We start from the raw sequence: 12,516 nt of genomic DNA, 5'->3' as shown, positions 1-12,516 counted from the left end.
AATGTCTAAAAATGCCCGCTACATATCTGCCCACGTGTGTGCCTGTCAGCTTCCAGACTGCGTTCATGATACAGCCACCGAGACACCTCGCGTGGATTCCGAGACGTTGTTGAACGCTGCTGCACGTTGGTGTTGAGCAAACAAACGCTAGTTATGTCTGCGACTGAGTCGTGTCTATTTAAATTGAAAACGTGCCAGCTGTGTTTACATCATTAGGACCAAACTCCCCAATTAAACTGTTGATACTATAAATATAGTATACAACTGTCTTAGAAATGGGGCTTACATCAGCATTCTTCTTATAGCTCCTTTCCCTGGCTTTGAGAATCATCAGCCCCAATGGCAGCTGCCAGAGAGGCAAACATTCAAAACCATTTCGGGGCACATGGTGTCATCGTTTCATTTGGGGAAGGACACGTGCTAAGGTTACTTTTTGATTGGTTCTATCTCAACTAGATCTTATTTTTAAGGAAGTGTTTTTGTGTCGACTGCTTAGAGAAAGTTCCATAGATGACATTTGCTTCATGGTTTGAGAAAGAGTCCTTTGCGAGCATCCCTATCCACAAATATGTGTGCTTCCAGGCTCTTACGCCCGAAATAAATGTGACAGCATCTGTGTGGACTGGCTTTTTCTAAGGTTATATCAAAATTACTGCTTCTGAGGAGTTTACAAAGCCGAAGGATTTTTTTTTTTTACTATGAAATTTAGTTCACCTTTCAATGGCAAACGCTTCATTTCCCAAATCTCAAGGTTCTCTTCTATTTTTAATGATTTTCTCTGCCCAAATCTAGGGCACTGAACACACTCTGTAGAAAAATATTCTCTTGACCAAAAAGATTCTTTGAGTGTCCACAAATCATAGGATGAGTTGGCCGCGTGTTTCTCGCTGTTCCCGTTGTGCAGGCGGGCCTTTGTTTTTATCACACTTTGCTTTATTGTACTTTGCAGACATGGTGTTATTTGACAAATTGAAGGTAAGACCCTCCACCATCAAAAAGATTACAACTCTCCAGAGGCTCAGATGACAGCATTTTTTTTTTAGCAATGAAGTCTTTTTAAATTAAAGTACGTGCATCGTGTATCAGATGTGCTATTGCACACTCTACGGACTACAGTAGAAGATAACTTCTGTAGGCACTGGGAAGCCCAAAAAACTGTATGACTTGCATTGTGTGATACTCGCCTTATTACGCTCATCTGGACCTGAATCCACAATACCTTCGAGACGGGCCTGAATGTGCTCGCAACGTAGCCCTTCCATCTCCTCTCCTAGTCGAGCCTCTTCTTCTTGATTTCTTTCTGGCCTTCTGCCTCTCTGGGAAGTAGAGAAGTACTTTGGCTGAACAATGAAAAAAAAAAAAAAACTATTCAAGTCTATAGTCCCCTTGGTGGGTACATATTTTGAGCAATGGCCACGTTTCAGAGGCACAGGATGACATAAGCTTTGGGTTTCTTTTTCTCGTAGTGAGAGCTACTGTCATTTCAAGATTTGGAGCTATTTATATTCAACTAGAGGATGCATATGTTTTTCTGTCTTTCCAAGGAAGGTAGATTTATTTGTATGTTCCAGAGGATAGCCTCTCTATGTTCCAAATTATTTTTTTTCTTGAATCTTAGTAGAACCCTCTTGACACTTGCTGTCAGGGCCTCCCAGCAGTGTAGGACTGAAACTCATTGATCAGGCAGGCGGCCCTCAATAATCCGTGTTCAAATTGTTCCTTTCTTATTGTATCTTTCCCTCCCGACCACTCTGTCCTCTGCTCCATACAGGCTGCCTGATGCTTTCCACTCAGGGGAAAGAGACAGAATATAGACTCTCCTAAGGTAATAAAGGATGCGGTAAAAATCCAGGCAGCAGAAGCAAATGAATGAAACAATAGGAAAGCTCAGAATAAAGGAAAAAGAGGGTGAAAACATTATTGTATGTTGCGCGTTTAATTTTTCCTCACTAACAGGAGCATTTGCTCTCATTCTGCATCAGGGTAGACTTTGCATCCAATGTGTCCTGGGCCATGTCGCATACGTCACCTTCTCCCACCTGCACTTAGGTAGAAGAGACCCCGCTCAAACATGCCCACTCTGCGTCACGTGGTCAAGAAAACTGACAGGATGCCAAGGTCGGGGAAAAGGATTTTCGATTAAAGATGAATCAAGAATTGCTTGATATTCATTCTCACGAGAACTACCAGTTTTAGCAAAAAAAAAAAAAAAAAATACACACACACACACAGTAGTTAACAAATATTTTATTAAGTATAAGTATGCCCCAGTATTACACAAGGTATAATTATCCTGAAAAATTTTGAAATTTAAATTTAACGAGGCATCTGTATCTTACCTGGCTGCCCAATTTATTTGTCATCTCAAACTGTGTTTCCAAAGCATTGAGTTGCCTTCCCTTTTTCATGGAGCCTATTCATGCTAATTGTCTAAAACCCATTTTTTTTTTCCCAACAACAAGGAGAATCCTACTGAGAGAAGTACACTTCAGCCCGAGGACTAATCACAGCTATGCCAATGTCTATATGATGGGTGTTCATTTAGTGAATCTCGCTTTTGTCATTTTGTACTTTACTTGTCTTACATGGCCCAGCCATTCGTAACGTTTATGGGGGCCGGGGACCAAAATCCTCACCATTATATTCTATATGGACATTTTACTCCCCAATCCTACTTCATCGAGGACGTTTCTCCAGAGATTAATGGAGTAGCCAAGGAGAGTCAGCATACACACTGGCCATTTTTAATCTCTGCTGCTCAGTGCCTGGGAAAGCAATCGTGAACACATAAAGAAAGGAAAGTGGAATTAACCCCTCGTTTGCCTGTTCCGTGCTGGGTCCCTCCTACAATATCTCACTTGGTGGGGAAGGCCATAATACGGAAATAATACATATGGTCGTATTTTGTCTTGGTTTAAGCTCATTGTTTAATGCTAGAACAACATGAAATGTATAGCCTCCTGCATGAAAAGAGAAAAGAGAAAAGATTCTTACTTGGGGTACAGTTACCGATGTGCATAAAAATAAGATGTATTCCATTTCTCTTCTTGCTTATAAAATATTTCTGTTTCTTTGCAGCAATTTGGTAAAATCTTAGATGTTGAAATTATTTTTAATGAGCGAGGCTCAAAGGTAAGCAACTTAATTCACTTTAGAACGGTTTAGCTCATTTTAAAATGCTTGTTACGGATAATGGGAAACAACTGCACTGTTTTAATTAGCACACTGCGACAGTAGACTTCAGCGGGGTTTCCTTTAGCGACCACTTCCAGTTTCCAAAGTGGTGGGGCATACGCGGGGTTCAGTTTACACAGTCTAAGGGGGTAATTTAACTTGCTGTTTTATATCTATCTCTCTATATATATCAAGTTTCCAGAGGAAAATTACCCATGCTTAAAAAAATAATGTTGTTGCTACATTTTTGTTTTTCAGTGATAATTATGTTCTTTATATTAAAAAGTGAGTTGATAGTCTCATGAGCAGGTAAATATGTGATTATTCTGTATTAATAAAGTGCAGTTCTTTTCCTGGGTTGTAGGGGAGGAAATCTCATATACACCAACCTTTTGAATACAGTTTTCTATCATATGTATGTTTATCAGATCACATTTTGCAATTTGCCACTGCTTTGAGGTTCCATTTTCCCTAGGAAAGCAATTTTCACGTAGATTTTCTTAGCGCAAACCATAGTAGTACAAACCGGTGGTTACATAGAGAGGCTCCCGCACTTTCGAAATGGACATATGTCGGGAGAAAAAGAAGCAGGACAAACTCTTCCCAAACATTCTATGTGTCAGCAGCCACCTAAGTGTGGTGTCCAGTGTCGCCCGGAAACTCATTAGACATGCGAATCTCACAGTCCAGTCCACATCTACCAAATCAGAAACCCTGAAATCGGAGCCCAGACATCTGTGTTTCCGCAAACCTTCCAGGGCCATCGTTAAAGTTACAGACACTGTGTCCTCTTATTTTCGGCAAGTGCCAGCGCTTCACCTGAAAGGAAAATGCCCCTTTGCCTGCTCGTGTTTTACAGAACACTCGAGAACCCCACCCGAAAACCGTGCCCTCGGCATAGCGGCAGCCACTGAGTGACTTCAGGGTCCGGTGCTGTAACCAGGCTCCTAGAAGCAACTAGAAAGGGGGCACTCTGTAGCTCTGCCTTCTCCCCAGAGCACTGCTCCCCTGGAGGTCAGGACATTTAAGCCTTGCATACCCTACCCAGACTGTGCAAGTGGATGTTAAGAGACGCTGCGTACCACCAGATACAGCGAGATACTTATTTTAGCCCCGTAACTTTCCTTACATGGACAATTTGGGACAAGTCGGGGGTTACTAGAAAGAACTGGTTTTTTCTAAGGTGGCAAGTGCCAGCCCCTTGGATATAGCAACTGCATCCTCCCCACGAGGCAAACATTTGAATTTATCATTTCTTAGTCTGTACCTCTCCTCCTAAGTAGGTTTAGTATTAACTCAATAGGATAATGCTTATTGCACCGAGGCAAGGAAATTCTTCTATTCTCCTCTCCCAAACAATGTTGTGATAATGCCAAATGAGTTATTTTTTTAAAAAAAAAAAATACTCGATCCACAATAGTATCTGGTGCCACTATCTCAGGGACCTTGTCATTTTATTATTTCGGATATATTACAGTCATTCTTGTCCTATGTCAGCAGTTTGGCCTCTAGGCTGGGGAAAAAGAAGTGACCTCTCTTTCCACTTATTGTATGAAAATCATTAAGGGACTCCTTCCATACGGGTAAAGCAAAGTGTGCTAAGAGAAAAACAAAAACAAACAAACAAAAAAAAACGCCATGCCCCATCTAATCCTTTTCACTCAGGCCTGAGGTATTCTTGGCAAAGTCAGAGGGCGGTGGAATGCTGGCCAGCATCCCTCCAATCTAAGTCTGTACCACGACTGCTTTTAGAGCCTTTTTTTTTAAAAAAAAATTCTATTTAATTTATATTTTGTTTTGTAACTTTCGCCAGCTGAAGAAAGCTCTTTAATTCCTTCCGAGAGCTGTTTTGGGACATTAGAAGAATATCACTTGCTATTTTCAAAGTACAATGGCGGTGCTATTTTTAAGACTTCTTCCGTCATTCCCGTGATTAGCCTGTCTCTGGGGCTTTAGGAATAAGACCACTAAACTTTGCCTCATCCAGAGACTGACTTTGTGAAGCTGTTTTTTCTCCCCCGCCCCCCTTTGATTTGGAAACACCAAAAATAGCCTCTTGCCAAGGGGTGCGCCCTCTCAAAGAATTGGTTGTGCAGGTGTCGGGGCTGGCTTGTTTAGGCAGGTATGACTGGAATGTCACTGAGACCATCCGTTTGGGAGCTGCTGAATGGGGCAGAGGCTCACACGAGGATATTTTCCATAATTGACATTATCTTTTACGGGAAAAGGCCTGTTTAAAGGAGCATTTTCATTTTAATGGCTGAAAAACTTGAACCATTGTCATGACCTCGTTTTCATCATTTAGTGATGGAAACTCAGCCAGGAAGTGGGTGGGCCCTTAAGAGCTGGGAGCTCACCTCCTGGCCATTCTTTTTGTAAATAGTCCCCGAGGCCAACCACTTAATGCTAAGTGAGTATGGCTGGGTGTTCTGTGGGTGTTCAGTGTGTGTAAGTGTGTGCACATATGCACTTATACATGCACAAACAGTACATCATCCTAGGACCATGTCACATAAATAATGCATTCATATATGGATAGCAAGTATACAAGGAAAGCACATTTTAAAAAGGTATGCTAGAATTTGATAATGAGAATGAGAGAGCCTATAATTAATTTTTCCTTTCTGGGAGATTTAAAAACATTTTTGTTGAGCTCTGAAATGTTTTATTTGGGAGATGCAGCCTGATAATATAGCTGCTTTTAATATACCTAGGAAGAATGCAGTCCGATCTTTGATTCAGTAGATATCTATGAGTGTGATTACATTCCAGGTACGAGATAGGTGACTCAGCTGAGAGCGACACAGAAATGCTTCCCATCATCCTCACGGATTTTCCCAAGTGGCAGGAAGGACAGACCACACAGACAAACAACAGTGATACAGTGTGCTGTGTTCTGTGGTCAAAGAGAGGCTGTCGAGATCCCAGGCAGACAGACCGATGTCGTTAGAAGGTGGGAAGGCGTCCAGGAGGAACGGGCATGTGAACTGAGATGGAAAAGGAAGTAAGAATTTCCCAGGGAAGGGAAGCGAGGAAGACGTCCCTTCAGGTGAAGAAGCCGTGAGTGCCAAGGTCCCTGAGAAGAAGCAAGGTGTGGAGCTCTTAGGGCCAGGAAAATGAACCTTTGGACTCTTGTCGGCAGCTCCCCTTGTAGAGACAGGAAGTTCTCTGCACCAGAAACGAGAGGAATTGACTTATATAAGGCGAAAAAATCATCGCACTCATCCTTCCTGAGGGCTTCAGAGCATTTATCTGAGATATAAGATGTTGTATTTGCATTAACACAGAAAAGGAAACTATCACCTAAACGTATATTACAAGGGCAAAGTAGAAACGTTAATAACTGGGGGACAGGGAGGTCAGAATTCATGATTCACTAAAAGATGTGAAAATCATCAAGTCACACATCAAGTCCAACAGTCTATCTTAAGGTCACCGTTGCCTGGCCCGGTGATCGTGCCTTCCCACCGGGGGTGGCACGGTTCTCAAATCCTCTTGTCCAGCGGCATCATGCCTCCTTCGTGTAGCCTCTACATGCACTCTTGACCTGTGAGGCGTTCCACATCAGCACCGCTCTCAGACCCTATGTTTCTCAGTCCGGAACATGCTGCTTTTGTTCCTCTTTTGAAAAGTGAGATGAAAATATTTCGAATATTTTTGAGAACTTCAAGTTGCTGTTTCCTTGAGATAGAATTCTAACTATGAGATGAGCTAAAGTAAAACCTCAACACCTGCTCTTGACACCCATGCTCGATGGAGAGGGTACCAGAAAATGGCCAGGTGATGGTCTCTCTGATTATGGTGTCCTTTCCCAGAGGAGAATTCTAGCAGTCTTCTGACCCAGGAGGCCATGTCACTTCTCATCTGGTACGATGGTCCAGGAACACAGGTAGGGAAGTCTATTACGCAAGTCCTTTGGGAGCTCAGCTTTGCCCAGTCTCTACCAGTCACCTAAGAAGCTTGGACCGAGAAGTCTTGAGCAGCTCAGAAAAAAAGAAATTTAGCAGAAAATTATGAGAGCGAGGATAATAATAAAAGGAATCAACATATTATCTTCACCTCAAAACAAAATGAAAACTTGAGAATGGCATGGAGTGCTTTCTTTGTAATTTATGAACTTTTGTGGGATTCAAAGTATATTTCCATCTCTTCCTGACATACATAATGCCAAGATGGTTTGCCTTGGGTTCAGAGTAGATACATGGTGACTGAGTTCTTTGGGATGATATTAGACAGGTGGGTTTAATGTTTAGTTTCACATGGCTACATTCTTCTCGGTACTTTGATGACAAGGAATGCTCGTGCCCGTAGATACTGATGATATCACCATTTATAAAACTTAGCCTATGGACTTTCTCTCTTTTCTCAATGACAGAATTGCCCCCAAACAGCCAGCATCCTAGCTTCCCTTATTACCTATTGAATGTATGGCATGATTGAATGTCTTGATGCTAGGAAATTTGGCTTAGGGATGAAGAAGAGAACATTGCTGTATGATTTTGTCTGCACTCCTACATCTGAGATCCAAGTAACCACGTCAAGTAGATATTCACCTCAAAATTTCACCCTACTCGATAGATTGCTCTGCTGAAATTGGCAATATAATTTCTACTTCATACAGAAAACCCAAACCTTCTTTTGGTGGTGCTTAGTGAGATGAGAAGCTGTGGGAATCCAATGACTGAGCAAGCCACATGGTAGCTTTTCCGACAAACAGATTTCTGAGTTCTGCTCAGAGATTCTGATCTGGTAGATACGTACGTGGCAGGACTCAGAATCTAAGTGTTTCACATGCTCCCAGTTCCTTCTGATGGGCAACTAAGTTTGAGACCCACTGGCCAAGAATCAGAGCTATCAAATAGAGCCACCCTCCCAAATTGCATATTTCGCTCATTGAAAATCTATTATTTCAAAACTATTGAGTTAGCAAGTAAGTATATTTGACTTCCTAACATGGGTGTACTACTACCTAAATAGGGCCCTCCTGTTATGAGGCATATAATCTAATATTAATCAAATAATCCAGACCTATCCAGATAGTCACAGATCCTCACTATGGGGATTATTATGAAAAGTAATTTAGTCTGACCCCATGAAGAAATTCTTTTATTTCTCTATGGGATACTGTCCAGTAGTCATCCTCTCTAGCCTGAATGCGTTCACAGCAGGTGGCCCATATTAACATTGAAAGGTTCTTCTCTCTTAGGCAGACCATCAGGCATACCTCTTAAATACCCTGAGCTTTGGCAAGCGCTTCAATAGCCATTAGCACTGGTCGGTTATGACTACCCCTTCCTTGTAATTACTGTTTATTTTATCAGTAAAACAAAATATCCTCTGCCCCAACTAAACATAAAGCCAGCATTTACCTTTCTGGACAGTTCGGACAGCCCCACACAGAACGATTTCACCTAGTTTACAATGTGAAAGCCAGAACGAGCTGGGCAAATTGACACTGGAACGGTTTCAAAAGGTTGGTGTATATGTCTGAACAAGATGTACGCATATTTTTAGGGGTTTTAAAAATAATGTGTCATATTTTCTGTACTCTTCTTAGGAACAATGTCAGTGAAGAAAAAAAAAAAGATGGATTTTGACAATGTGACGTTTAGTGGGGTTGTTTTTTGAGCTGAAATATTAACACAAAATATGCCAGTGGTGACGTACAGGGTCTACGTGTTATGTCAGTGACAGTGTATCATAAATAACATTCTATTCACGAAGTTTCTTTTTTTCCTACCCGATAATATGACAAATGAATATCCGCATAATGTTTCAGAACTTTATAATATGTTTACTCATTTCCCGTTTTGGTTAGTCAAGTAGTCTGGAAAGTTGACAGATTCAGAAGCACATGTGTTATTTTTCGGTAGGGGAGAGGGAAGTGTTAATACAAAAACGTTACTTGAACCGTTTGCATTTATTGATCAATTGATGTTTATTTCTATTCATTTCATGTGATTATTTTGTTTATTAGATCAAAATGTTTAAGCTTTATTACAGAAAAAGGTCTTTCCTTTTTTTTTAGGCTTCTAATTTTTATTTTTGAGAAGTAAAGGCTATAGAATTGACAAATCTGAATAACCCTAAAACTGCATGAAGAAGAGATGTTCTTAAAACAACACAGCATGACTCTGTAGGCAATGTTAGAAGATTTTGGCATTCATTGTTGAATTTCGTGCACATGTTTTATTTTATTTTATTCTTAATTTGCATGTCAAGAAAGTGGTTCCCATTTTTTTTCCTCGTTATTTCATTTTATTCTGTGAAGACACCGTAAATTTATTTTGATCTCATTTTCTTTCCGTTAGATTTATTTTCTTCTGTAGTGACATTTAGAAAGGTATTTCGGGTATCATTCTTTGAATTCTTCAGGGGTTACAGCTAACTGGTGACAGAAAAAAAAAATATCTTGTTCACATTGGTTGCTTACTGATTGCACATCTTAGTACTCTTATAATTTCTCTAATTTGCATGTTGCAGAACGGAAGCCAGGACAAGACATAGAAATTAAAGCGAGAGAACGTTACACAGTGGTCGTTGACTGAAATAATAATCTGCATGTTGTTTTCCCTTCTCCCTCCTGCATGCAGGGATTTGGTTTCGTAACTTTCGAAAATAGTGCCGATGCGGACAGGGCGAGGGAGAAATTACACGGCACCGTGGTAGAGGGCCGTAAAATCGAGGTGCATGTTCAAAATATTTTCCTTTACATCTTTTTTATAAATGTCTGCTTCACGCTCATTCGTTGTTTCAGATGCATCATTGTGTCTTGTATGTGACCCCGTTCCCTTCTCATTGTATATCTATATATATATATTTATATATAAAAAGGAAAACTGGCCTTACTTTTTTTTTTTTTAATTTTACTTTATTATGTTACTCTGATAACTGCTGAAAGGTGGATGGCAAATGTGAGACAAAAGAAAGGTTAATCTGAAAGGGTTTTTTGTTTTATTTATTTTTTTTATTTTCCATGTTTCAGTGTAAATGGGTGCGTTAGGTTCCAAACAATGGAGACAGTGTCGCAAAACAAAACAAAATACAGAGCAGTTTTTTTTTTCTTTCTCTTTTCTTTTTCTTTCCACTGCAGGGTTGATGAGGGATCCACAGTGGTGTGCAAATTATGCCAAATTGTGAAAGAGATAGCATTTGAAAGAACAATATTAAAGGGGAAAAAAAATGAGAGGTCTTTATCCTTAAACCTTTCATTTTTTTTTTAAGAAGCCAGTTTGAAACCTTGTATTCTTTTGATATATAATGAATAAACAAACGGGATTTCCTGTTTCCTATCTGGCCCCCCTTCATCAATAAAATTAATGCTAAAATTCCAATACTCAGAATCTCCTGTATTTTTTTACCACTGGATCTCCCTCAACGTGGCCACAGGGTCATATTTGTTTTTAAAAAAAAAAAAAAAAAAAAAAAAAAAAAAACTTAAAAAAAAAAAACCAGTTACAAATGCTTTAGTCTTTGGAGTAAGATGTTGCATATTTTGCCTTTCATTTTCCCCCCTCGACGGTAACGCTTAGGCCCCTCACCAAACTCTCAGTAACCATGGTAACTGTATACAAACCCATGCTGGCGATGGTGGTGAATGGTAAGTGGTGAAGTCCATCTGCCGTTACACGTATTTAGTGCTGATATATCTATATACATATATATATACCACGTGAATTTTTTTGACTTGTCGTATTAAGTTTTCTTGATGCTCTATTCTTTTGGATATTGGTACGCCTGTAATTGAGTGTACGTTCTAAGCTAGCCTGGGAGGCACTGACTTGATTGAGATATGACCGGTGCACATCTTACTCAGATCGTTAACTCCATATTGTGTTAAACAATGCACCCTCTCTTTTCTCCTTTTGTTAGCTGTGACTTTAAGCTTGAATGGTTTTGTTAATTCTTGCAATGTAAAAGGCTCTTGTTCCAAGTGTTGAATGCTAGATGTGACTTCCCCCATGGTTCTTCCCTCCCAAAGTGTTGCACACGGCTAAAACTTGTTTGTCCCTTTTTTTGACATTTATGTTCCCTCGTACCTTGTCTCTCCCCGATTCTACTCCACTGCATGGTCCTTCATATGAATTTTATTTTATGTTTAAAAAAATATTGTTTCTGTGTTACCATGGAGTACACGCATGCTTTTAAGTCTTCAATTATGCAGTTTCCTTTTAATTTGCTTTTACTGTCTCCTTATTAAACTTTTAAATGATATGACATTGCTTTATTGAAATGATTTATAAGTTAAAATGGTTATGAAGTAAATGTAATTATAAAAATGTATGATTTTGTTATGCACCTACTGCCTTTTATAAATTAAAATGCATTTTAGTTTTTTTTTTATTTTTAATAAGTAATCACAGTCATAATGCATGCAACTAATTGAACTGTGGGCTGGCCCTGGAATAAATGCTCATTTGAGTTTTCTATGTACATAGGTAAATAATGCCACAGCACGTGTAATGACAAATAAAAAGACTGTCAACCCTTATACAAATGGTAAGTACAGATTGGCCTTTCGCAAGGAATCGCCTCTCTACCTCTGAATCTATTAAGTAATTTAACTAGGGAATCTGTTTCAACAAGCCATATTTGCCTTAGCATGGCGACTATGTCCTCACTGCTGACCTGCTACAGTGAACCACCTGAATCAATAAGATAATTTCCTCAACAGAGGCAAATTTAGTTTTCAGGTTAGCTGTGCATGATCTTCTCCCAGTCTCCCCCGAGTAACTCCCACTCAGGGGTCGGGGGAAACACAGTAATTATTGGGAATTAGTTGGGTAATTTAATTTGTTGTTATGATAGTTGCTTGAGGGAGGATGGAGGTTTTGTTTGTTTGTTTTTTTAAGCAACAACTCCTTATCGGTCACTAATCATTTTGGGGTGTGTGACTGCAGAATTTGGTTCCGGCTTAGGGCCTTCTCTGGAGATATTAGGCTTTTGAAGTGCCTGAGAAGGTGCTTTATGATGAAGTCCATAGTGAGAGGGGAATGTACGAGTGTATAATTTATTCCTTTTTAACATTCCCTGTGTCATTTGGGCCAGGTAAGGCTGTTGCTGTTTGTTGCATACCCCTCAGGACAATGCATTTCTGCCTTTAGTAACCAAGAAGGCGTCTCAACACTGCACACTAAGAATTCACATGTGTATATGAAGAGTCATTTAAAATGTTCAAACATTTTAATTCTTTAATCCTCCTTAGGGTAAATCTCTCTTAAACTACATAGGGAGAAAAGCTGGTGATATGCTAATTACATACTTAATTGTACCGAAAATTCACAGGAAAGTAACGTAATAGGATATATATGCTTAGTGGAATATTATACCCATTAAAATGAG

At 39.8% G+C, this 12,516-nt stretch overlaps 1 protein-coding gene across 34 annotated transcripts in view; it reads left to right on the top strand.

The window, feature by feature from the left end:
* RBFOX1 (RNA binding fox-1 homolog 1) overlaps positions 1–12,516 on the top strand; it is a 1,358,182-nt gene that overhangs the window by 1,236,570 nt on the left and 109,096 nt on the right. For 32 of the 34 annotated variants that reach the window (XM_036226176.1, XM_036226155.1, XM_036226160.1 and 29 more), the window contains 3 exons: positions 3,079–3,132; positions 9,768–9,860; positions 11,613–11,673. In XM_036226176.1, coding sequence (XP_036082069.1) covers positions 3,079–3,132; positions 9,768–9,860; positions 11,613–11,673 — 208 coding nt within the window. The remainder of the gene's footprint in view (positions 1–3,078; positions 3,133–9,767; positions 9,861–11,612; positions 11,674–12,516) is intronic. The other 2 variants (XM_036226156.1, XM_036226172.1) reach the window with 1 other exon arrangement.

Source organism: Rousettus aegyptiacus, unplaced genomic scaffold, assembly GCF_014176215.1.
Source record: "Rousettus aegyptiacus isolate mRouAeg1 unplaced genomic scaffold, mRouAeg1.p scaffold_m13_p_8, whole genome shotgun sequence".
NCBI lineage: Eukaryota > Metazoa > Chordata > Mammalia > Chiroptera > Pteropodidae > Rousettus > Rousettus aegyptiacus.
Note: the sequence above shows the minus strand (reverse complement) of the source record. Positions and strands in the feature narration are given on the sequence as shown.